This window comes from Schistocerca cancellata, chromosome 8 (genome assembly GCF_023864275.1).
Source record: "Schistocerca cancellata isolate TAMUIC-IGC-003103 chromosome 8, iqSchCanc2.1, whole genome shotgun sequence".
NCBI classification, from domain to species: domain Eukaryota; kingdom Metazoa; phylum Arthropoda; class Insecta; order Orthoptera; family Acrididae; genus Schistocerca; species Schistocerca cancellata.
This window is the reverse complement of record NC_064633.1, coordinates 161,952,099-161,980,081: the sequence shown is the minus strand read 5'-3', so window position 1 is coordinate 161,980,081 and position 27,983 is coordinate 161,952,099. Positions and strand designations below refer to the sequence as shown.

At 42.6% G+C, this 27,983-nt stretch overlaps 1 protein-coding gene across 1 annotated transcript in view; it reads right to left on the bottom strand.

Annotated features, from left to right (window-relative positions):
- LOC126094471 (probable cytochrome P450 6a13) overlaps positions 1 to 27,983 on the bottom strand; it is a 97,204-nt gene that overhangs the window by 48,369 nt on the left and 20,852 nt on the right. The window contains exon 3 of the mRNA XM_049908860.1: positions 15,352 to 15,540. Coding sequence (XP_049764817.1) covers positions 15,352 to 15,540 — 189 coding nt within the window. The remainder of the gene's footprint in view (positions 1 to 15,351; positions 15,541 to 27,983) is intronic.

The window sequence follows — 27,983 nt, the reverse complement described above, 5'->3', positions numbered from 1 at the left end:
TTAAAGATCAGTTACCCCAGAATATTATTGCACATGGCATTACTGAATGAAAATATTCAGAATTTGTCAGCATACTGATTTGTCTCTCCCCACTATTTACAATGATTCTAAGCGCACATGTGGCTGAACTAAGTTGTTTAGAAATTCCAAATTGTGCTTTTTGCAGTTTAAATTCTCATCAACAGGATGAGTTTTCACCCTGTTTATTATTTCGCCACAATTAGTTACACATAGCACTTGTGTATTACCTCTAGATGTGCATAACTGAATATGCTGTTTCTTTTTGAAGCTGAAAGTGATACCATTTGCAGAAAACCAGTCAATGACATTTTGAGACCATTGTTTACCGTTTCTTCTGTTTCTTTATGAATATTCATATCGATTACAATACTAGCGTCATCTGCAAAAATAACTAGTTCAACTTGCTGTATATTAGACAGGAGATCATTTACACACATGAAAAACATGAGGTGAGGGTATCATCTGGAGTGCCCCAGGGAAATGTGGTAGGTCCGCTGCTGTTTTCTATCTACATAAATTATCTTTTGGATAGGGTGGATAGCAATGTTCGGCTGTTTGCTGATGATTCTGTGGTGTACGGGAAGGTGACGTCGTTGAGTGACTATAGGAGGATACAAGATGACTTGGACAGGATTTGTGATTGGTGTAAAGGATGGCAGCTAACTGTAAATATAGATAAATGTAAATTAATGCAGATGAATAGGAAAAATAATCCCGTGATGTTTGAATACTCCATTAGTAGTGTAGCGCTTGACACAGTCACGTCGATTAAATATTTGGGCGTAACATTGCAGAGCGATATGAAGTGGGACAAGCATGTAATGGCAGTTGTGGGGAAGGCAGATAGTCGTCTTCGGTTCATTGGTGAATTCTGGGAAGATGTGGTTCATCTGTAAAGGAGACCGCTTATAAAACACTAATACGACCTATTCTTGAGTACTGCTCGAGCGTTTGGGATCCCTATCAGATCGGATTGAGGGAGGACATAGAAGCAATTCAGAGGCGGGCTGCTAGATTTGTTACTGGTAGGTTTGATCATCACGCGAGTGTTACGGAAATGCTTCAGGAACTCGGGTGGGAGTCTCTGGAGGAAAGGAGGCGTTCTTTTCGTGAATCGCTACTGAGAAAATTTTGAGAACCAGAATTTGAGGCTGACTGCAGTACAATTTTACTGCCGCTAACTTACATTTCGCGAAAGATCTCGAAGATAAGATAAGAGAGATTAGGGCTCGTACAGAAGCATATAGGCAGTCATTTTTCCTTCGTTCTGTTGGGAGTGGAACAGGGAGAGAAGATACTAGTTATGGTACGAGGTACCCTCCGCCACGCACCGTATGGTGGATTGCGGAGTATGTATGTAGATGTAGATGTAGAAACAATACTGGACCAAAGATTCAGTCTTGGGGAACCCTGTACGTGATTTCTCCCCAGTCAGAATAATTTACATCGATTAAATTGGTTGAATTACCTTCTTTTGCTGAGATATGACATTATCTATTGGTTGGCTGTACCATCCATCCCGTAAAACTTCACTTTATCTAGGAGGCTACTCTGATTCAGAAAGTCAGTTGCCTTAAATAGGTCGCAGAAGATACCAGCCGGCGCTATTTTATTATTTAATAATTGTAAAATTTGGTGAGTGAACATGTAAACGACATTTTTAGTAGAGCAACTCTTCTGAAATCCTAACCGTGATTTGCTGAGGATAACATTGTTGCTCAGGTGAGATACTATTCTAGAATACATCAATTTCTCAAAAAATTTGGAAACTGATGTCAGCAATGAAACAGGTGGGCAGTTACTGACATCTGTCCTATCGCCTTTCTTATGGAGGGGTCTGACAATGGCAAATTTAGTCTCTCTGGAAAAATGCATCGAGTTAGTGATGCGTTACCTATTTCAGATTAGACAGGGCTTACTACTTGGGAACAAATCTCTAGTACTCTATGTAGTACAGCATCAAAATCAGATGAATTTTTAATTTTGAGAGAATGTATAACTTTTCTTAATTTCAGAAAGAGCAGTTAGTGATGCATTCATGTGTGAGATTTCATGAGAATTGCATTTTCAGCAAACTACTGTGATTCGCCCCTAAACTTTCTTCTGTATGTAAGAAATGATTTTAAAATGTATTTGCTACCTGTGATTGATAATTTATAAACCTTCCATTTAGTTCAGTAGTGATGTTATCTTGTGCTGTGGCTGGTTGTCCTTTGTCCTATCGTTTCGCTATATTCCACATAGCCTTAAGTCTGTTTTTGGAATTACTGATTTCTGACATGAGTATGTTTCTTGCTTTTCTTAAAAAAATTAGTAATTTTGAGTAGCTTCTGTAGAGTGCAAATACTGCAGGTTCTGTACTTGACGTTGCTAACAAATACATTTCCCTTTTCCTCTCGAAGGCTTTTTACATGGTTGTTTAATGGCCTATATGTTTAGATTGTGTGGAAAGCTATATTCAAGTACTGATATGAATTTATCATGGAATAGATTAAATTTTATCTTTGATTCACTATAAATTTCATGTCAGGTCATCTCTTGTAGACTATTCTTAAAAACATTTGGCCCGAAGTGATTAATTATTCTAACTGATTTCCACTGAGGAGGAAACATACTGTAAGACACTATCTTATCTATCTTAACTAAGTGTGCATCCTGATCAGGGACTGCATTCGTTACTGGGTAAAAAGTTATTTTCTTGCTTTGAGCCTCACCAAAGAAAACATTAGCAGTTAAGATTTTTTGTCTTTATCCAGCTGTGTTGTAAAGTTAACTACTGAAATCAAATTGTAGGATCAAAATAAGATTTTCAGATCATTTTTCCTACCAGAATCCCTCAGAAAATCTACCTTGAAGTCACTACAGGCTATTAACTGATTGGTTTTGTCTGACAGATAGAGTAGTAATAAGGAATCCACATTCCTTAAAAACCATTCATAAAATTCCATTGGGAATGTAGAGTAGTAATAAGGAGTCCACATTCCTTATAAACAATTCATAAAATTCCACTGGGAATGTATATACTGGGTGTCCCGCCTAACTCTGCCACCTCATATACGTAGACTGGAACTTAAATAGTGGCAAAACTCTTGTGGAGACACTATGCAATGGAATCTACTATTGTCGCTGATAGCACACGTTGTTGACATACCTACCTTACCTCCGAGCAAATGGACTCGCCCGTCTCACGTCACCGGCGTACACACAATGGAGGGAAACACAATCACTTGTGGGCGAATGGTCTAACGTAACAGTGTCACTATTTTTTCGAAACAGGAACAACGGAGTTGGATCAAGAATGAATGTGCCAAAGGTCGTACAGCACGACAGTGTCATCAAGGTCTTCAAGAGACTTGTGGCGAATCGGCATTACCGTACAGAACAGTGGCATGTTGGGTGAAACCCTTCAAGGAAGGTCGGAAATCTGTGGCAGACATGCATCGGGCAGGTCGTCCTAGCGTCTCTGAAGAAGAAGTGCATGCTGTTGCCGCTTTAGTGGACAGTGATCGACGCCATATGATTCGTGAGCTCGCCCACGAAACCGGATTAGCGCATACGACTGTGCTTCGCATCCTGAAAGAACGCCTGGGCATGCGAAAAATTGCATCATGGGTTCCGCATGACTTGACGGAAATGCAGAAATGGATGCGTTGCGACGCTGCTCAGACGCACTTGGAGCGCTATGAGTGTGAAGGAGAGGCTTTCTCACGCCGTATCGTAACACTGGGTGTGACATGGGCCACATCGTACGAGCCAAAACTGAAAACGCCAGTCCAACGAATGGCGTCATTATGGGTCGCCGCGAAAGTCGAAAGTGCGTCAGAGCCTCAGTACGGTGAAAGTTATGGTGATTCTCGTGTACGACTGTGATGGTGTTATCCTAACGCATTACGTTCCTCCACAACAGACCGTCAATGCACAGTATTACTGTTCGTTTTTGGAGCATCACCTGCGACGAGCTTTGCGAAAGAAGCGGCGACACTTTCTGCACAACCCACCCATAATTTTGCACGCCAATGCGCGGGCGTATACAGCGCAAGCTGTGGCCGCTCTGTTCGGTCCATGGGACTGGGAAGTACTGTACCATCCACCATACTCCCCGGACTTAGGTCCTCGTGACTTTGATTTGATTCCAAAGGTGAAGGAACCACTTCGTGGCATTCGCTTCAGAACTGTTCCAGACATTCGACAGGCAGTAGACCGCTCCATTCGCACCATCAACAGAACAGGCTCTGCTAACGGTATACTGCGCCTTCCACATCGCTTTCAACGGGTTCTACACCACGCTGGTGACTACTTTGAAGGACAGTAACAGGTGCAAACATGTAACACTTTTGTATCGGTTGTGAACAAATAGTTGCTACTATTTAAGTTCCAACCCTCGTATTTCCGAAATGAAGCAAAATATGAAAAATGCTATTAGCCAGGGATGCACATACCTCAGGGGCTCACATAATTGGCAGAAATGCATAATAATAAAGGCCGACAAACACCACCTTAAACACAAACGTAGGTTTATTTAAATGGAACATGTATGATGTTTCTACAAAAATGAAAACTAGTGGTACAATTAGTGATGGAAAACTGGGTTTCACTGTCCTATAACTCACACACTCTGAAATATCATACTTGAAAGGATGGCAATGGGGCAGCGGTTTCTGCCGCAAAGCTCAGGATAGGGTTCAAAATGGTTCAAAAGGCTCTGAGCACTACGGGACTTAACTTATCAGGTCATCAGTCCCCTAGAACTTAGAAATACTTAAACCTAACTAACCTAAGGACATCACACACATCCATGCTCGAGGCAGGATTCGAACCTGCGACCGTAGCGGTCGCGCGGTTCCAGACTGTAGCACCTAGAACCGCTCGGCCACTCCGGCCGGCTCAAGATAAGGATTTGCTTTACTGTTCTGCAGCCTGCCATGAGGGCCTCACACAATGGGCAGGAATGCATGATACGAGCATCACTCTCAACGCAAAGTTACGTTTATTTAAGTGGTACATGTAAGCTATAGGTACAATTTAGTGATAACGCATGGTTTCAGTACCATAAACACAATAATTAATGGCATGTTGCCCACGGAAAGGTCGAATTTGCGCATGAAATCCAGCACAGAAAAGCACAAATAACTGGTAGCGTCACGTACGATGAAAGTGAGTCACCTCGACAGATGTTCGAAGTGTCCACCATTTGCGCCAGTACACTTGTGGAGTCGGTGAGGAAGTGAGCGTTGTACAGAATATAGTGTTTCCGCAGATACTGCTGCGCACAGTGCGGTAATACGTTGTTGCATGTCCTATGGAGTCGTTGGTGGTTCGTGGTACACACACTCTTTTACTGCGCCCCAGAAAAAGAAGTCTGATGACATCATGCTGGAGGTTCTCGCTGGCCAGCTCACAGTAGCTCCCTCTCTTGTCCACCTGTCTGGGAACATTACCTCCACAACTTCCCCTCAAACAAGTGCGTAGACTGCGGGGCATCCGTCATGCTGGGACTACACTGACAGACTAGTATCTAGTCTCACACCCTCCATGAGAAGGAGTAGAGTGATTTGCAGAAATTATGCATATCGTCGTCTGGTTAATGTTCCCTGGTACCTACAATACCACACACTGGCAACCCGCTGTCGTTAATGAGCAACCGCGCTAAATTGTGTACGGACCAGTACTGCATGTTCCGCAGTTTCACATGGCCATGATTTGTGAACGAAGCATCATCGGCAAACAACGTATAACATAGGAAGTCAGGATGACCTTGCAACCACTGAAGTGCACAACAACGGAATTCAGTGTGGGATTCAGAGTCATTTCCGTGCAGTTCTTCTTGAAGTGAAATATGGTACGCTGAAACGTCACCTATGCAAAATTCTCCACTTACTACTATGGCTTATTCCAGAACCGCGTGCAGTCTGTCGCACACTCAACTTAGGATTGTGTAGCCAGAGCATCAACTTTGATGTTAATGTTAAGAAGTTCTCTGTTCGTACGTTGCCACTTTCTGGGTACTCGTATGCCTGTTTCCGGAACTTGTGCAATTGTTGGAGATGGTACGACGTGAAGTACGCCACCGATCTGAGTAGCGTTCAGCGTACACTGCTACAGCTGTGTGACATTCGGCGTAAGTTATCTACCATGGTTATCTACTTTTTCTTCATTACTGAAGATCGGCATGTCGACGAGACGGTCGCAAATGTCACAAGCCACACCAAAACAGGGAATGCACTCTCCGAAACGTACGTGAAATGCATCACAGTGTATTTCGTCGTTTGACCCGACAACAGTATAGCACTAGTACAGGGCTTCACAACATACGTGCTCGCGGAGCAAGCTGTGAGCAGCAAGGCGCGAGCACAGAGCAGCGCGAGCACGCTACCCCCACTACCGGACCAGAGCGGAGAGTTGGGAGAGTCATGTGAGGCACACAACAGCTGCCGCCAGTCAATGTAAATCCGCAGCCACCTGCAGGGATATCACTCACGAATTATTACTGCAACAAATGAAACAAATAAAGGAGAATGTACACATGCCACACAGTTTTATTAGCTTAGTGTATGCCTCTACATTCGTATTAATTTGTGAACTGTTACACAATAAAAGGTGTCACTGAAGTGTGGGATTCTCGGTTATCTTGTACTTTTTGCCATTTACAATTGCGTTTATGTTCGGAGTAATTGTTCTTGTGCATTGTAGGCGCAGCGTGCAGTTTAAATTTCGATCAGGAAATGCGTTTCTCAGGCGCGTCTTGTTACATTTCATTGGAGGGAACAGTTGTTCACAAACATACGTGGAACCGAACATTGATATTATTGTAGCCGTCAGTTTGTGCAAACGAGGAAATCTATGCTGAGGGAAGTGTCTGTAGAATTCCAAAATGTTTTTCTTGTTCTGAAATTTGTCTCTGTATTCTCTGTCACACTGCAAGTCAATAACTTCAAGTTGCAGCTCAGGACGAATCTCTTAAATATTCGCTGAATATGGAGAACAGATCAAAATCACTGTCTAGTGCTGTCTTTACCTTGTAGTGAAATGTTCAAAGCATTCAGATGGCTAGTTAAATCTGCTAAGAACGCGAGATCACATTTCCATGAAGGCTCTTTCAATTCAGGAACACACATGTTATTTATTTCCATGAACATGTTTATCTCATCTAATAGGCAAAAAAATCGATTTAATAATTCGGCACGACCTCGCTGTAATAAGGCAGGCTACCATACTGGTTTTCTACATCCTCAAGAAAGCATGTAAATTGTTTGTGTTGTAGCCCATGCTTCCTTATATAATTGGTTGTACGAACAACAACACTCATCACATTTTTTAGAGTGATACTCTTTGCACATAAGTTTTCCTGGTGGATCACATTTCATCCGGCACGGTCACTTTTTGCATTTTCTCCTTCAACAGCGCAACGAAACCTGATTTTTTTCCCTGTCATCGCTGGTGCACCGTCTGTAGACACTGAAACTAAAGAATTCCACGACAATCCTATATTTTCAACACTTTCTTCAACACTACTTGAAATATCACCTCCAGTTGCAGTGTTCTTCATGGCTACTACATCGAGGAGCTCCCCCCTCACCTGAAGATTATTAACACCTCTAATAAATATGGCAAGCTGTCTGTTCCAGTGATATCAACTCTTTCGTCCAGAGCTAGAGAATACGCCATAAAATCTTTACAGATATTTGTAAGCTGGCTCTGGACGTCGTCTGCCATGTCCTGTATGCGACGCATAATTGTCATGTTAGATACTGGCACAATCAGAAACTGTTCAACTTGAGATGGACACAAATGTTCCGCTGCAGCTACCAAACATTCTTTTATTAAAACGCCATCAGTGAAGGGGTGCAGGAATTTTGCTAAAAGCAAAGCAATTTTGTAACTCACTCTGAGAGCTGCCACAGTTGATTTTTCTTTGTCGTCCAGATCTTCTTCGGATAGCATCCTTTTAAGTTTAATAACTTCCTGTGCACGATCTGGTCCATCACATTTTCCACTTCCGTAGTCTTTCGCGTGGTACGAAATATAATGTCGCTGCAAATTAAATTTCCTAAAAGAATTCAGCGTTTTATGTCATAGTAAACATTTTGCAACTCCATCTTTTTCTGTAAACAGATACAATTCCTCCCAATGGGGGTTGAACTGCGAAAGCATGGTTGGGGTTACACAACAGCGACTTGACATGATTCTTAACCAGCGAAGTGACTGTTAGAGCTAATCGTAGTACTTTAAACGTTACACAGTCGGTGCGAATTCAATAGGCATGCTGCGTCCCTATTCAAACGCGCGCGCGCATTTCCCCTCCCTCCCCTCCTTCCCTACTCCGCGACCTTGCACCTGCTCGCGAGCACATGCCTGAGCAGACGCGAGTACTCGCGCTCAAAACCGGCCAGTTGTTAAGCCATGCACTAGTAGATAGTGGTCCGTTTACAGCAGGTTGAAGGACTGTGGAGGCAACTATAGAGCAATGAAACCATGTCTGCCATCACTAATTGTACCTCTAGTTTTCATTTATGTGGAAACAACATAAACGCGCAATTTAAAAAACGTAACTTTGTGCTGAATGTGATTTTCGTTTACCTTTGTGCAGTATGCATTCCTGCCAGTTGTATGACCCCCTGACATAAGTGCATTCCTGTCCAATTACATTTTTCACATTATTTTTCTTTTTGGAGACTATGAAGTGGCAGAATTTGGTAGGATATCCTGTGCACATACAATTAAACGTGAACTATTTTTCAGTATTAATTGACAAGCACACAGTTCTGTCTGCTGATCACTACATAATCTATTGTCTCCATGCTTCTGAACTTGTCTCCTTTCTTAATGTATGTAAAAACTCCACCTTTTCTCATATTAGTTCTGCATGAGTAAGCTACTAGAGTGTAATCTTTTATATGTAACTTATCTATTCCTTTGCTTACGTGGTGCTCAGATAGACTCAGTACGTCTATCTTTTTAGAGTTCTCTAAATTTTCCAAACAAACGAGAAGCCATTCTATCTTATCACTCTATCATTTAATATTTTCATCAAATAAGCTAACCTTCCTTTTCTGGACATTCTTAAGCATTTGTGGGGCCCTTTCGTCATTTCGATTTGTTTGAAAACATTGAGCCTAAGTCCTAACCCTAACCTAAAAAAAGTACATCTACATCTATGTGATTACTCTGCTATTCACAATAAAGTGCCTGGCAAGGGGGTTCAAGGAACCGCCTTCAACCCGGCAAACACCTGTGATACCTCTCTGACACCAGTAACAACAGGAATGGTGTGATGGTGGCCCCCGACATATTTTCTGTAAAAAACTCAGCCAACCTTTCTTTCCCTCTCCTGTTCATCTGTAAGACGCACATAGTACTTTCTCATCTCCCAAATGTAGCAGTAGCCACTGTACATATATGTGATTTCATTTCAGTCACCAGCAACTTGCTCAAATCAGTGTTCACACAGCTCACAGCACTTTTAACACAGGACTCGTCATGGAACTGTACAATCTCTGCAAATCTCACGTTTGCGTGTGTAGTTACTACTCCTGTTTCATCCAGGCCACCTCTAATGAAGTGATTTCTATCTTTAGACAGGCCGTTCCCCACTCCACCACTGCTATAATCTGATCCTCTTCGCCAAAATATTTGCACAGATTCCCTATGTACTCTGTCACCAAGCCAAAACTTGGCTCCACAATACCTGTGACCTGTTACCCTTTCCCTAATTTATCCTGTACCATCTGGCCTAGCCCCCTCCTTACTTACGTTTATGCTCAGAAAGAAATTGAACACGTTCAACGAGTAGAGATAGTATGTTCACATCCACAGGATATGTACATTACTATGTTCTGCAGAAATGATTAGCATTTCAGTCACCTCGGTTCAGCATGTGTCCTGTTACCTAGTAGCCAAAGGGTACGCCAAGGGCTCTGATGACTTGGTTCATGCATGGTGGCATCGACACGTATAAGGCGCAAAGGCGTCCTGTGGTATAGCCATCCATGCTGCATACACCTGGTTCTAAAGTTCATCTGTGATGATTGGCATTGGCTCACAGCACTGCACCTCTCGTTTCATCATATCCCACACATTTTCGATGGGCGGCGAGTCTGGTGATCTGGCGCCCCAGGGCAAAAACTGTCGTCCTGTGACACCAAGAAGGCAACAAGTAGTCGTGCATTACTTTGCTGGAAAATGGCATATGGGGTGTTGTGCAGAAAGGTGTGGCTACGGGTCGCAGGATGTTATTCAAGTCGCTCACATTGGGCACAGTGCCCTGGATATGCACCATAAGGCCTTCAGCTGGCGCTATACTTCTTGTGTGAATGCAGTCACTGACTGCGCTCCCCCTGTCTGAGGCGAACCAAAACGCGCCATTTTCAAACAAACAGAACCTGTATTCATCCGGAAACACTATCTGATGCCTTTCCTGTCCGCCGTGATATTGTTCCACCTACCACTGCCGTGTAGCATGTTTCTGCACATTCGTCAAGGGTAGGCAGAGAAGTAGACGACGTGCACGCAGCCCACGTCGTAATAAACGGCGACGGGCTGTCACTCCTGATAGTGTATCATGCGTTACACTGCTCCACTGTTGCGCCAGAGCCGAGGAGGACGCAGATCTATCCTGGAATGCCATTCGTATGAGGCGTTGATCTTCTCGTGGTATGGTCTGGTTGGTGCGACCTGACCCATCTCGTCTTGTTCTATGGCCTTCCGTGAACCATTCGGCACTCACTCGTTGCACTCCCGAAACATCTCTTCCCACAAGAGCAGCAATTTCGCGGATGGAAGCATCACATTCTCTCGTGCCAATAATGTGCCCGCTTTCTCTCCCTTCAACCTATGTAGTCCAGATTTCGCATGTTTTAATACAGCCTGAAGGGCACAAACCTTTGTCTTCTGTTTAGCGATTATCTTGTCTTTTTTGCAGAGCTTACAGTTCAGTGTGAAAGCCTGACTAAGTTTCCCATTCCATTCCCCACTACGGTCACCCAAGTGAAATCCGAACCCGCACTCTATATATACCGCACCCTGTTTGACTATCCTATGGCAACATCCAACCCAGTCATGCACTGCAACACGAATTACACCCTTAAAATGGATTCAAATCACTAAACACACTTTAGAATACACAAATTATTCTCATTTGCGATCTGCAGGTTAGCGCTACAGTGGTATGACATAACGTAAAAAGTTAATTATTTCCCTTAACAAAAAGAACCCAGCGCTCACTTAACTGCAACATCTGTTAACTAACTTATCCACAATTGAATTAACTTTTAATCTAACTTCAATGTAAGCAAAGGGTATGTAAACAACGACTAGTGCAAAAGTTTATAAATTAAACAGCTTAAGATTTATGCTACTTTCCAGAAATATGAACTCAATATTGAATGGGCATTACCTCCTTAAATTGCTGGAACGAAAAACAGAACAACTGAACGGGATTCTCTAAATTCACTAGGTCAAAACTTGAACAAAAATACTACTGTAACCCGACATTGCGAATTTATTGCATTTTATGGAATAATATGTAAAGAAAAGTGAGTAGTAACCTTAAAAAAAACTCGAACACACTATGTAATGAGTAATTTGTTGTAATCTACCTTTAGAGAGAGATGGTCTTTGTAGTCCGGTCCCTTCAACCCCCACAAACCAACCAACCTAATCTACCTTTAATTACAATCTAATTAACTTATCTTTACAAAAGCACAAAAATCTGTACCTCTAGCCCGATGCGGTGCTGCCAATCATAAATATGAAACGTCAGTTATAAACTTTTGTTAAGTTGCTCACTGCCTATATTGTTAACCAATGTGTGCTGTTAAATCTTCATAATGGATAACAAGCAAACTGACCATCGTGAGTACGCTTAACAATGATACAAAAGTATGCCGCCCTGCATCGTCCCCCTCGGATTCGGCAACACTTTAGACAGCAAGGTGTTTACACATGCGAATAGAAGGCTAGACCTCAGACGTTCATGTGAGGTGTAAGCTGGGCTAACTATGTCACACTGGCACCAAACTTTACCACAATTTTGCCCAACGCCCCCGTGGACACGTCACGAGATGAGAAAGCCGTCATACCTCGCTGACCCACATCTCACCCCTCCTCTTGACACATCTTCGATTGAGATCAGAACAGCAACGCCCAGTGTTGAAATCACGCGGTATTCTTACTGGTGGCTGAAGAAACCATTTCAGACACACCGCAGCTCAGAATCAACCACATAAGGGCTCACACCTTAGGCCGTTCTTTTACACACATTTCCCATTCAGGATGAAGACTTACAGTGCGATGTGCAACAGACTGATATTCTTGACAGGCTTTGGGACTGCTGATACCCCCTGACCATTCAACCCCTCTCTAAGGACGTTGTGGGGATGCAACCTCATGATCTGATCGCTTTGGACTGTAATGCGACCACAATGTATGCTCTGGTATACAGGGTGGAACCACTACCGGCCGTTCAGAACCATTCGAAGAAATCTGAACGTGATCCAAAGTAGCGAAGGGTGATTATGCTTCTTCAGCACTCCTGTTTCCCGCCCATCTGCGGAGTGATCTGTTGAGCACTTTAAAAATATACCTGCACAGAGACAATCCTTGAACGATTCCTCTCGTATTTTTAGTAAGTAGCTGGAATATGGGCCATGTCCCGACAGATATTGTATCACTCCCTTGTTTAGAAAAGGTATGCTACTCACGACCTTTCTTTTATCTTAGGAAGCAACAGGTAACAACAGCCATCTCCTTGACAACCTTTAGCAGTATGGCACTGCCCTGCTGTTCTAGCGCCTGATTGCGGGAGTTTGGAATCTACACACTTTGGTTTGTTTTCGAGGTGATTCCGTCTATTTTTGTTATACAAAAATAGTTGCCTGTTGTATCGTCTGTTGGTTTCACCCAATTACTGGAAAAGCAGAGGACATGTGACATGGTCCTTTTTACCAGCCTGTCAGGAGAGTAGTACAGCATGATGTAGACAAGCCATATATAACAAAACTATTCTGATGCCTCATAAATCTCACAGACCTTCTATCTCTATCTACGATAGTGCAGTGCCTGTGCTATTCAGAAATACGATACAAAATTCCTTTGGACCTGAACAGATGTCCAAACAAACAGGCACTGTGGCGGCTATGGCCGTTATCAAACACATTAAATGTATTCGCAATTGCGAATGTAGACAACCGTTAGCTGTAGAATGGAATGACGACAATGAAACTTTGTGTCGGATCGGTACTCGAGCCTGGATTTCCCGCTTATCGCTAGCGGTCGCCTGGCCATTTGGCTGCCTGTGCACAACTCATGGCCAGACCCGAACTTCTACACTCCTGGAAATTGAAATAAGAACACCGTGAATTCATTGTCCCAGGAAGGGGAAACTTTATTGACACATTCCTGGGGTCAGATACATCACATGATCACACTGACAGAACCACAGGCACATAGACACAGGCAACAGAGCATGCACAATGTCGGCACTAGTACAGTGTATATCCACCTTTCGCAGCAATGCAAGCTGCTATTCTCCCATGGAGACGATCGTAGAGATGCTGGATGTAGTCCTGTGGAACGGCTTGCCATGCCATTTCCACCTGGCGCCTCAGTTGGACCAGCGTTCGTGCTGGACGTGCAGACCGCGTGAGACGACGCTTCATCCAGACCCAAACATGCTCAATGGGGGACAGATCCGGAGATCTTGCTGGCCAGGGTAGTTGACTTACACCTTCTAGAGCACGTCCCCTCGACGATCACCACTGGTGTACGGCCAGTGTAGGAGATCGCTCCCCACACCATGGTGCCAGGTGTTGGCCCTGTGTGCCTCGGTCGTATGCAGTCCTGATTGTGCTGCTCACCTGCACGGCGCCAAACACGCATACGACCATCATTGGCACCAAGGCAGAAGCGACTCTCATCGCTGAAGACGACACGTCTCCATTCGTCCCTCCATTCACGCCTGTCGTGACACCACTGGAGGCGGGCTGCACGATGTTGGGGCGTGAGCGGAAGACGGCCTAACGGTGTGCGGGACCGTAGCCCAGCTTCATGGAGACGGTTGCGAATGGTCCTCGCCGATACCCCAGGAGCAACAGTGTCCCTAATTTGCTGGGAAGTGGCGGTGCGGTCCCCTACGGCACTGCGTAGGATCCTACGGTCGCAGTGTCCAGAGCAAGTATGGTGGGTCTGACACACCGGTGTCAATGTGTTCTTTTTTCCATTTCCAGGAGTGGATAAGTTTTCAACCATACGTCTACGATCTGTACTTGTACGTCCATTATGTATATTCCCGTACAGGTGAGACATTTCATTTGAAGCCGGCCGAAGTAGCCGAGCGGTTCTAGGCGCTACAGTCTGGAACCGCGCAACCGCTACGGTCGCAGGTTCGAATCCTGCCTCGGGCATGGATGTGTGTGATGTCCTTAGGTCAGTTGGGTTTAAGTAGTTCTAAGTTGTAGGGGACTGATGACCTTAGCAGTTAAGTCCCATAGTGCTCAGGGCCATTTCAACTATTTTTTTATTTGAAAGTCGCTTGCCCGGTGTATGTAAAATGTCTGACCGTTACGGGAATGTACGTAATGCATGCACAAGTGCAGGTTATAGGCGCATGCTTGACGACATATGGATGTTTGTGTACGGCCGTGAACGGATAGCTAATGCTAAGACGACTGCTCGTGATAATCGGGAAATCCGGGTTCGAGTCCCGGTCCGGGACGAATTTTTCACTGTTGTCTTTCCATTCTACATCTGATGGTTGTCCATTTTCGCAACTGCGAATAAGTTTAATGTGTTCTACCGCTAACGGTCTGGTGGTTGAAAAAATGGTTCAAATGGCTCTTAACTTCTGAGGTCATCAGTCCCCTAGAACTTAGAACTACTTAAACCTAACTAACCTAAGGACATCACACACATCCATGCCCAAGGCTGGATTCGAACCTGCGACCGTAGCGGTCGCTCGGTTCCAGACTGTGCCGCCTAGAACCGCACGGCCACTCCGGCCGGCGCCTGGTGCTAACTAGCTATTTTAAACAGGATCGAATTTTGATGAATAGTAAATTTACAATATATTTCATTAAAGAAAATATTTGAACATGAACTACTTGCACTATTGTCATCAGCTGTCTGTAAAATATACTCTGAATAATAGAGTACCAAAAAATACAGCTTCAGTAACAAAGTGGAGTTTCCGTATATTCACAATACATAGATCACGAATGAATTAAAAAGGCCAAAAGAAGAAGAAAACTAATTATTTAGGGAGTGATGCTATAGCAAGTGAGGCTGCGTCACTTCACTATTTTACACGGTTCCTTGACAATACAAAGTTGTACTTACGGTTCACCTCTCATAAAGAAAGGGTTCCTCGCCAGAATTGGGTCGAGCTCCTCGTTGATATAGAGGTTGTTGTCGTGGAATGCTGCAAAGTCTCGGATCATCACGGCCCGTGCCAGCTCTGGATCCCTCACCAGCAGCACCGGCTGCCGCACCCGGTAGAAACCGCAGAAGGGCTGGCCGTCCATCTGCCTGTACAGTCACGACATACAGCGCTCGACACTGCACCCACTAAAACCAAAGGACCCTAGTCATATGCAATTTTCAGGCTCTGCTTTACAACTCTCCCGCCCAAACACTCCACCGAGTCTTTGAGGAATTGGACCTTCAAGAATAAAACGACATATGTCCTAAACTATGTTTCATACAATGATATAATTTTGCTGATACATTCAGTGAGATGTGTGGATACCGTCTGCAACATGTGTTGCGAATAGAATTAGTAGTAAAAATTATAAATTAAATGTCATGACTAATGTTTTACTGCAGGAAATAGAAAATGGAGTAAACGATTTTCATTATTTTGTATGGGTCGCCAGTGAGAAAAAATTTCAATAAAGTTCGAAATTATGTGTAAAATTTTGTCGATTATATCATTCTAAAATACTTGATAGATATGGTCTGGGCAATTTGTGCAGCCTGAGTTACACTTGTAGTATCAAGTATCGATACCACCCTATCGACGTAGTTATGTTGGCAGTGGAATTGCAGCCTTCCGTGAGACATCGACAACGAAGGGACCCGATGATGCGCGCCCGCTGGGCCATAGATCCAGCTGCTTCGTGCTACGAGCGCCCAATACTGTGCAATATAGCAGGGCCGAAGAGGGTCGGCGGCACACACACACACAGCCGACCTGCGCTCAGATTTCCACTTCGACTTGCGAGGCAACACTGAAAGATCTTCATTCGTGATTAATCAGGGAGCCTCCTCCTTGAGATACTGTAAAAGCTGCAGTCTGTTTCTTGACGCTTTATTTATATTGAAGTCTTGGTTTACTTGGAGGTTTATAAGTTAATCTTGCGTTCATTGTATTAACTTGCTCGCTAATCATTTCTGCTCCCCTCCAGCTCCCCTATGACGACAGTTGCTGCACCACCCTGTAGCTCAACTCGTCTTACCATTGTGTATGATGTGGTACACAACAACACTTGGCTGGCTCTGATCACTATGCGACTTAACTTCTGAGGTCATCAGTTGCCTAGAACTTAGAACTAATTAAACCTAACTAACCTAAGGACATCACACACATCCATGCCCGAGGCAGGATTCGAACCTGCGACCGTAGCGGTCGCTCGGTTCCAGACTGTAGCGCCTATAACCGCACGGCCATTCCGCACAACAACACTACCTAGAGATATACAGGGTTGTCCACTAACAGTGACCGGGCCAAATATCTCACGACACGAGTATCAAACGAAAAAAATTACAAAGAACGAAACTCGTCTAGCTTGAAGGGGGAAACCAGATGGCGCTATGGTAGGCTCGCTAGATGGCGCTGCCATAGGTAAAACGGATATCAACTGCATTTTTAAAAAATAGGAACTCCCATTTTTATTACATATTCGTGTAGTACGTAAAGTAATATGAATGTTTTAGTTGGACCACAATTTTCGCTTTGTAATAAATGGCGCTGTAATAGTCACAAACGTATAAGTACGTGGTATCACGTAACATTCCGCCAGTGCGGACGCTATTTGCTTCGTGATACATTACCCGTGTTAAAATGTACCATTTACCAACTGTGGAAAAGGTGTATGATGTATGGCTATTGTGATCAAAATGCCCAACGAGCGTGTGCTTTGTATGCTGCTCGGTACCCTGAACGACATCATCCAAGTGCCCGGACCGTTCGCCGAGTAGTTACGTTATTTAAGGTAAAAGGAAGTGTTCAGCCACATATGAAACGTCAACCACGACCTGCAACAAATGTTGATACCCAAGTAGATGTTTTAGCTGCTGTCGCGGCTAACCCGCACATCAGTAGCAGATAAACTGCGCGAGAAACGGGAATCTCAAAAACGTCGGTGCTGAGAATGTTACATCAACATCGATTGCACCCGTACCATATTTCTATGCACCGGGTATTGCATGGCGACGATTCTGAACGTCGTGTATAGTTCTGCCACTGCGCACAAGAGAAATTGCGGGACGATGACAGATTTTATGCATACGTTCTATTTAGCGACGAAGCGTCAGTCACCAACAGTGATAACGTAAACCGGCATAATATGCACTGTTGGGCATCGGAAAATCCACGATGGCTGCGACAAGCGGAACATCAGCGACCTTGGCGGGTTAATGTATGGTGCGGCATTATGGGAGGAAGGATAATTGGCCCCCATTTTATCGATGGCAATCTAAATGGTGCAATGTATGCTGATTTCCTACGTAATGTTCTACCGATGTTACTACAAGATGTTTCACTGCATGACAGAATGGCGATGTACTTCGAACAGATGGATGTCCGGCACATAGCTCGAGTGCGGTTGAAGCGGTATTGAATATCATATTTCATGACAGATGGATTGGTCGTCGAAGCACCATACCATGGCGCGCACGTTCACCGGATCTGACGTCCCGGGATTTCTTTCTGTGGGGAAAATTGAAGGATATTTGCTATCGTGATCCACCGACAACGCCTGACAACATGCGTCAGTGCATTGTCAATGCATGTGCGAACTGTGGTGTCACCGCCAGACACCACACTTGCTAGGTGGTAGCCTTTAAATCGGCCGCGGTCCGTTAGTATACGTCGGACCCGCGTGTCGCCACTATCAGTGATTGCAGACCGAGCGCCGCCACACGGCAGATCTAGAGAGACTTCCTAGCACTCGCCCCAGTTGTACAACCGACTTTGCTCGCGATGGTTCACTGACAAAATACGCCGCGACGATAGTTAGCATAGCCTTCAGCTACGTCATTTGCTACGACCTAGCAAGGCGCCATTACCAGTTACTATTGAGATTATGAATAATGTACCGTCAAGAGCGATGTTCACCATTTATGGATTAAAGTTAAGTATTCCACCAGCTACGTCCGTTTTTTGCTAAAGTCTAATTTCCTTGTCCTGTTCCAGACCTCACGCCAGCCTGCGTGAGCTAAAACGCGTGCCTTTCGGCTTCCTCTAGTAAACCGGTGTTGGCTCTCCTGCCAACCCACAACTCGAACATTACGGAAGGCGAACTACTCGCTGTTGAGAGGAATGTCGTTACACGTATTGCCAAATGCATTGAGGTTGACGGACATCATTTTGAGCATTTATTGCATTAATGTGGTATTTACAGGTAATCACGCTGTAACAGCATGCGTTTTCAGAATTGATAAGTTCACAGAGTTACATGTATCACACTGGAACAACCGAAATAAAATCTTCAAACGTACCTACGTTCTGTATTTTAATTTAAAAAACCTACCTGTTACCAGCTGTTCGTCTAAAATTGTGAACCATACGTTTGTGACTATTACAGCGCCATCTGTCACAAAGCGAAAATAGTGGTCCAACTAAAACATTCATATTTCTTTACGTACTACACGAATATGTAATAAAAATGGGGGTTCCTATTTAGAAAAACGCAGTTGATATTCGTTTCACCTAGGCAGCGCCATCTAGCGGGCCAACCATAGCGCCATCTGGTTTCCCCCTTTACGCTAGACAGTTTCGTTTTTTGTAGTTTTTTCGTTCGACGCTTATTTCGTGAGATATTTGGCTCGGTCACGATCAATGGACCACCCTGTACATTCAGTTCCTAACTTTTACACTCGCCTTATTGCGTGAAACATTTGTCATAAGATTTTACCGCAAAATAACTAGATTATGACGGTGTCTTAAATTTTTATTACTGGTTAGTAATTGTATAAAAAAATTGAAAAGCAAACATTTGTTGCGCTTGGAAGACGATAGATAGGCAACCTGGAGATGAGAATGTGCACTGTCCACCGTTTTAGCCCTTCAAGAATACAGCTCCCACAGAGGTCACCTAAACAGGTTGTGGTGAATGCGATACTCAACAGCTGGCGCTCTCGTACAGCCTTCAACAGGATTGTGAAACTCTGGGGTTCGATTTCTTAACAAATCCTGAGAATTCTATTGCACTTGAGCAGTTTCTCTTGCATCTACGTACGAGTATGTTGTACAATTGTGCAAAAGATAAGCAAAAATTGGTGAACCGGGGGAAAACGTATTAGATCTTCCAAGGAGAAGGTGCACAACATTGGCTAAAAAGGATAAATATGATATGATAGAGGAGATATTAGTACAAGAGCCATATCGAGAAAAGGGTTGTGTTGTTAGAGAATTAGGAGAAGGGTAGAAACAGGTAGGAGAAGTTACCTGTTCCTTCCTACCGTAAGAGAAATAGCCAGAATATCATACTTCCTTCCAACCAAGGGGGCTAAACACTACCTGTCGGGTCGTGGTCCATGATCCATGTCCCAACTGCGTATTAATAATATGAAAACGCTCCACAAACATTTCTGAATGTGGAACAATCGGCACCCTGGACCACATCATGTGGGACTCGGCCATTACAGAAGATGTTACAGATCAGAACAGGAACGTTTTTGGTAATACGACGGTCTATAACATAATAAAGAATGAGAAACTGAGATATAAGCTGAACTCGCTGACAGCTAAAATATCAGCTTATGAACTGCAGGCCTTCGTGGCTGAGAGACAAGCAAGAAAAGAACAGTACAATATACGACACCTAATAATGAACCAAAAAAGAAAAGAAAAAGAAAGTACTAGCGGAAAGCTTTGTCGTCTGTCTTGCCATGAAGATTGTTACATGGAAAGTCATAACAACCTTCATATGTCTGAGAATGTTCTAGATATGGAGTACAGATTTTCGCCGAAGTACGCAAACGAGCGGGTAGTTTTTGTGCAATTAACACCAGAAATATTTTTATCTAGTTCTGGATGAAAATATGTATTTGTTTCAAGGGCAGTTCGCAATTTTGGAATGGAAAGGTCCCGTGCTGTTAAAGGCTGCCTCACATTCTATAGTGTTAAATGATCAGTATATAATTATCAAATTGATTTAACACTTTTCTGCTATGTATTTATGGCCTTCCACCTGTCCTTTATTCTGTAACTTCATATGACTAAAACGCCTGCTGTCGGTTTGTTTACCTATTTTGTCACGGACAAAAGATCTGGTAAGCTAGCTTTTAACTGGAGATAGGGAACCGATAAAAATTAGTTCTTGACTCAAATTCAGACTCACCACATTTCATTTAATATTTCATACGCCACAATGTGATATCTGATGTATTCATATGTTGCTAATTATACCATACTATAAATTCATCATTAATATTGATGTTTTAGGATTGATTATTATCAATTATCGAAGTACAGACGTCGAAGACGAAATAGGAATAGACGCCGGTGATTTGTCATCGTTGTACATTCGAAGTCTAGGTATAGTGATGTGTTAGTGAACTGAAATCAAAAGAAGATAAGGATCTCTGGTCTGATGAATGTAAGTTAATGTCAACAGCAGCAGAAAATGATACACCAGGTGTAGGATTCATCATGAATGGGAAGGTAAAGTGGAGAGTAAATTACTGTGAACAGTTCAGAGATAGGATCATTCACAGCAGAATCAACAGAAAATCAACGCCAACAACAATAGTTCAAAAACAGATACCGACGACACAAACAGAAGACGAAGAGATGGATGAAATATGTGACAATACTGAACATATGTTTCTCTATTTAAAGAGAGATGAAAATCTAATACTCATGGGTAACTGGAACACTGCAATAGGGGAAGGAATAAAAGACAGATATAATGGAGAATATGAACTCGATAGTGGGAATGAAAGAAAAGACTAATTGAATTCGACAGTATAAATCAGCTGCCAATAGCGAATAAACTGTTGAAAAATCACAAGAAGAGAAGGTATGCATTGAAAAGCCTTGAAGACACGGGATGATACAAGATGGATTACATCATGATCAGATAGAGACTCTGAAATCAACTATTGGATCGTATGGCACACCTAGGAGCAATGTAGACTAGGTTAATAATTTAGTAATGACGAAGAGTAGACTAAGGTTTAGGAGAGTCGTCCGGAAGAATCTATGTGCATAGAAATGGAATACCGGATTGCTGAGAAACATGAGTTGCTTTTGAAGTTATCAAAAGCTATAGGTAAGGCTATTGGGGAGCAAAATAACTGATGATGGTCGAAGTAGAGAGAATATAAAATGTATACTGGCAATGGCAAGGAAAGTGTTTCTGAAGAAGAGAAATTTGTTAACATCGAATATAGATTTAAGTATCAGGAAGTCGTTTCTGAAAGTATTTGTACGGAGTGTAGCAATGTATGGAAGTGAAACATGGACAATAAATAGTTTAGACAAGAAGAGAATAGAAGCTTTCGAAATGTGGTGCTACAGAAGAATGCTGAAGATTAGATGGGTAGATCACATAACTATTGAGGAGCTATTGAATAGAATTGGGGAGAAAAAGGAGCTTGTGGCACAACTTGACTAGAAGAAGGGATCGGTTGGTAGTACATGTTCTGAGGCATCAAGGGATCGCCAAGTTAGTATTGGAGGGCAGTGTGGAGGGTAAAAATCGTAGAGGGAGACCAAGAGATGAATACACTAAGCAGGTTCAGAAGGATGTAGGCTGCAATACGTACTGGAAGATGAAGCAGCTTGCACAGGATAGAGTAGCTGCATCAAACCAGTCTCAGGACTGAAGACCACAACAACAAAAACCACATGGTGAAATGGCTGCAGCAACAATGCGAAGAAAGCGAGCAAGAAGTGATTGTCCGAAGGATTCATTCAGCATATAGAGAAGTCAAAGCAACATTCTCCGAAATTAAAGACAAAGATGTTAACATCAAGAGTGCAAGAGGAAAGAGCTGATGGATGGAAAGAGTATGTTCAAGGCCTCTATGAGAGTATAGAACTGTCTGATGACGTGATAGAAGAAGACATGGGAGTCAGTGTGAAAGACATATGGAATCCTGTATTAGAGTCAGAGCTTTACAGGAATGAGGGAGGGTTGCGATCAAATATGGAGGAAGGTATATGTATCAATTTCTAAAATCATTGGGGAAGAAGAAATCAAGTCAAGGGAAAGATGGATAATATACTGTACAGTATGTTGAAGAGACAAGTGTAAACAATAAGAATGGAAGATCAAGGTCGAAGTTCTCGGATTGGAGAGGGTGCAAGGAAGGGACGCAGTTTTTCATCCCTACTAATCGACCTATACATCGAAGAAGTAACGACAGAAATAAAAAAAAATGTTCAAATTAAGTATTAAAATTCAAGGTGAAAGAATATCAATGACTATACACCGAAGAAGAAATGACGGAAGTATAGAAATGTTCAATTTAAGTACTAAAATTCAAGGTGAAAGAATATCAATGACTAGATTGGTTGATGACATTGCTGTCTGCATAGGAAGCAAAGAAAAATTAATGGACCTGTTAAACGAACAATTTAATAAGTACAGAATATTGGCTAAGCGTAAAGCGAAGAAAGACTAAAGTAACGAGGAGTGACGGAAATGAGATTAGCGGTAAATGTAGCCTCAAGCTCTTAATCACGAAGTAGCCAGAGTTATTGAATTTTGCTGCCTTCGAATCACAATAACATGTGATGCAGGAAGTAAGGAGGACATAAAAATGCAGAGAAGTATAGGCAAAGGTGACCTTCCTGGCCAAAAGAAATTTACTAGTATCAAATATCGGCCATAATTTGAGGAAGAGAATGTAAGTTTAGAGCGTAGGAGTGTGTGACAGAAAATCATGTGTTATAGAAAAAACGAGAATAGAAGAGAATCGAAGCATCGGACATGTCGTGCCATAGAAGGATGTTGAAATCTGAGTACATTGATAAGATAATAAGTGAAGAGGTTCTCCGCAGAGTCGGCGAGGCGAGGAAAACGTGGAAAGCACTGACAAGTAGAAGGGATAGGAATATAGTGCTTGTGATACGACATAAAGGCATAAATCCCATGGTAGTTGAGGAACCAGTGGAAGATAAAAACTGCAGGACAAGAAAGAGATTAAAATATATCCAACAAATAATACACTGAGATGAAGAAGTTACCACGGCTAAGGAATTCATGGTGGGCCGTGTCAAACCAGTATGAAGTCTGATAAAAAGAGAAAAAGATAAGCTGTTTGTCAGAAGACATTCGACGTCTGCTAAGTCTAAGGTAGCTAGCCCAGAGCTACGTACATCTTCATTAAATTATTTTACTCAATATTCTATTTGAGTCCTCTACCTGTAATTTTGGAATATAATTTTGACGTTACCTCTGTCCCCAGCGCGTCTCAGACTCTTTCTCCCTGTCCTCAGGAAGAATTCTTGTGTTCTAAAAACAAGGAAGAGTTTTTTGGGACCAACGATAAACCCCACTAACCATCCACACATGGACTTCATAAACACCTGACTAAAGAAGGAAAAAACCTAGTGGGGCTGGTTATGTCAAAACTCGGCCTGCTACATCACTTTATTGAAAGGCATACGACTAGACTTGTATAACTTGTCTTCAGAACTCACTGACATTTGTGACCCATCACTTCGAGACACAAATATTCAAACACTTTCAAGGTACACAAACTTGTGAGCTTCAACCAAACATTACTGCTCATTGACTATTCGATCTAGAAATAGTGAAACTCTGTCAACAGCCACACGCACTAAAAAAACTTACACCGTTCGGATCACAACTTTTTGTTTACCGACTACCACTTCAATTGCCAACGGCCTTGCTGTAGTGGCAACACCAGTCCCCATCATATCACTGAAATTAACCACTGTCGGTTTTGGCTAGCACTTGAATGGGTCAACTTCCGAGTGTGCCGAGAGGTGTTGGTAAGTAGGGTGCTCTCAGTCCTTGTGAGAGCAGTTGAGGAGCTATTTGATTGAAAAGTAGCGGCTCCGGTCACGAAAACCGACAACGGCCGGCATAGCGGTGTGATGTCCACAAGCCTCTTCATATCCACATCCAGTGACGCCTATGACATGGCGGCCGGTCGGTACCGTTGGGCCTTCCGAGGCTTGTTCGGACAGAGTTGCCAGTTTCAAGCTGCGTTGCACATCATCAAGCCACAAAACAACGATAGCCTAACTCCAGGCTTCTCCCTTCTCTTTCTGACCTTATCTGCTGGGGTCGCGCATATCGAAGAAGCTATGTTTTCAATGTTCTGGAAATAATAGCATTCTTCCGGGCTTTACCAAAACTGACATTTCTCACCTTCCCACATTCACGTTACTAAAAACAAATTCTGTCGATGGTCCTACACTACAGTGGATCACATCTGTCTCGTGTCTTCTGACGAGCGGCGCACAGGGCCTGTTATTCAAAGTAAGGCCGGCTGACGTAGTGGCACTGACCTCGTCCACTGCCGGAGAGACCTTCTGAGAAATGTCCCTTAGGGCAGTCTCCCCCGGCGGCCTAAGTGACCAGCTGCATCCATGTGCTTGCAGGTCAGCGGATGAACCATTTTAACTGCGTTAATTGACTACTGGCAATCAATGGTATTGAAAGACATCTCATTTATCGATGGGGATTAATTATTTCGATTTGACTGTTTTTTCAAATCTGGTTTCCAGTTGTGGGACAATTTTGGAAGAAAAAGAAACGGTTGCGTAACACAAACTAATTGAGAAATGCGCATCAAGCTCAGTATCTTTTTTTCCTAGATCAAACACAATCAGAGGAAGCAACGTTGCAGGAATCATCTGACAAGAAAAGAAAGAAATTTCATCTCAAACACAGCGTGGATGACATCTGTCTCAATGTGAATACCAGATAAAAGAACATAAATGATGCACTGGAGAAGCTTATTAGGTCTTAATTGGTATACAGGTAAAGTTTGAGTCCTAATCAAAACATACAGTCTGTGTAAGCTCTGGCTCTGAGCACTATGGGACTTAACATCTGAGGTCATCAGTCCCCTAGAACTTAGAACTACTGAAACCTAACTAACCTAAGGACATCACACACATCCATGCCCGAGGCAGGATTCGAACTCACGACCGTAGCGGTCACGCGGTTCCAGACTGAAGCGCCTAGAACCGCACGGCCACACCGGCCGGCACAGTCTGTATAGCTTTCGTAACTTCATACATCATACTAATACAGTGCTGTGAAGAATCTTGCGGTCGATTTTTCAAAGTCCGTTGTGATAAAAACAGGCTTGCAACATAGAATTCCAAAAATGAATGTTCATGGCATAATTTTATAAGTTAATTGAAACTGATAAATAGTGAGAACAGAGAATTGTAAAATTACGTGCACCACCCATCATTAAGCTACTAATAGTTTTAATGACTGCATATTAATGAGATAAAAATTCCACTCATCATAATCAAAAGCTTTCTCTAAGTACGCTGTAAACTTGGCAGTTGACAGATCCGTTTTAAATTGTTATAATGTATACTGTGTGATCGTGTCCTGCTCTTGTTCTTGAGATATGACGTGGTAACCTATTTCTATTTGTTTAATTGTGAGTATGAAACCAATTAAAGCCAACAAACAATTTAGTATGTGTTATTCATGACAGTGAGCGACTAATGAAAAACTACATAACGAGTGCATTGCACATAATATCGCAATATTAACAAAATTGGACCATGGCTGATTTAATCATTTCATTTGAGACGTATATGACTGGACATGTGGAAGCGGCATCAAACAAACTGGGAAAACACAAGTTCTGTGGAAGTCTTTTCATCACTGTACAGTTATTCGTAATGAAAGCTATATCCATATGAACCTACTTGCTATACTAAGTGCTTGGTCTCCCTAGTCAATTTTTCCCCCGAGGCTTTTGTCCATTAGTAGATTAAAAACTTCTTGATGCTTCAGGATGTATCCAACAAACTATTTCTCCTTTCAGTCAGTCTGTGAAATAAATTTATTTCCTCCTCTTTTTCCTTCAGTACCTCTTCATTACTTATCCCAACTACTCATCTAATTTTCAACATTCTTCTATAACTCCACATTCCTATGCATTTATTGTCCTCTTGTCTGTGCTGTGGGTTTTCCAGCTTTCCTTTCTACATGAGGCTATCCACCAGACGAACACTTCCAGAAAAGACTTTATAACATTGTAATTTATTTTTGGTATTAATTTTTTTCAGAAAAACTGATCTTTCTATTGTAGATCTGCATTTTAAGTCATATATAACCCTTTTCCTCTCAAATAACAAACCTCTTACTATTTTAGCGTTCGTTTCCTAAACTAATTGTCTCTGCATCACCTAGCTTAATGCGACTGCACTCCATTATCATTTTTTGAGTTTTTCTAGTTCATTTCATAACCACTTTAGAAGATACTATTCATGTGTTAGAAACCGTCTTGCAGGTGCATTATCGTCTCTAACAGTGTAACTACGTAATCGACAAGTTCTAAACGTTTACACCTTCTCGCTAAACTTAAATCACTTTTCTTAAATTATTCACGTTTGCTCTACTGATTGCTCAATGAACAGAATCAATAACATGAAAGATAGACTACTACCTACCTTTCATGTCCTTCGACTTTTATATCTGAAATCATGTTTTTGTACAAGTTATAGATTAGAGAGTCAGCTCGGTAAGCACTTCGCACGTCGTCCTTTTGTTATCGTACATTTTCTCCTGTGTAAATTTTCGCTGTTAATTATGATAGATGCTGCTTGTAGGGTAAGTGGTGGTAAAGCCCCGCCATTTTCAGTATTTATAGTATTGTGGTCAATGAGGGGTTGATTTTCCCGCGATTTCATGCTGAAGTGATACAGTATGTTGGGTTCTTACCTATAATCCATTCATAGTTCAGCTCTGTCTCGTTATTAATACAGAGAAATTTAAAAGTTTGCAAGAACAAAAACTTTGGGGTTTTCCACCACAAAATCGGGTAAAGCCCCATGATGAGGGTCTTTGCCGGCCGAAGTGGCCGTGCGGTCCTAGGCGCTACAGTCTGGAACCGCGAGACCGCTACGGTCGCAGGTTCGAATCCTACCTCGGGCATGGATGTGTGTGATGTCCTTAGGTTAGTTAGGTTTAACTAGTTCTAAGTTCTAGGGGACTAATGACCTCAGAAGTTGAGTCCCATAGTGCTCAGAGCCATTTGAACCATTTGAGGGTCTTTGAGATAAACACAGACAAAAGTGGATGGCTGAATAATAAAAATAGTTGAAATGACCCTTTGCAACATTGTTGTATTGTTGTAGCCAAGTACCAAAGATAATACTGGACTTAAATGTCTCGCACATTTGAACATAATGCTTCAAAATACTTGCGCGAAAATGATACTTTCTTCTCTAAGGAAGGAAGATTAGTAGCTTAACTTGAAAGAGTTCAATTACTGAGACTAAGCCATCTAGGTACTTAGTAAATAGTGTTCTTTGTTAGGTGCTCGGATTCTTCCTTGAAGTTCTCGTGTTCTTCTTCTTTGGATAGTTCTTCGCCAAACAGGAAGTTCATATCTATGTCTGAGCTACTGTCATGATATGAAAAGTCTAAATATGACTCTGAAGAATAATCAACCGACTGTTTGATCTGTTTTCTTTCTTTTTGGCATTAATGTAATGAAATATAGCTTTCGTCGTTTTGTTCCTTTAGCAATATTTCTGTGGCACGTCTTTCCTTCTCAGTAGCACGCTTTTC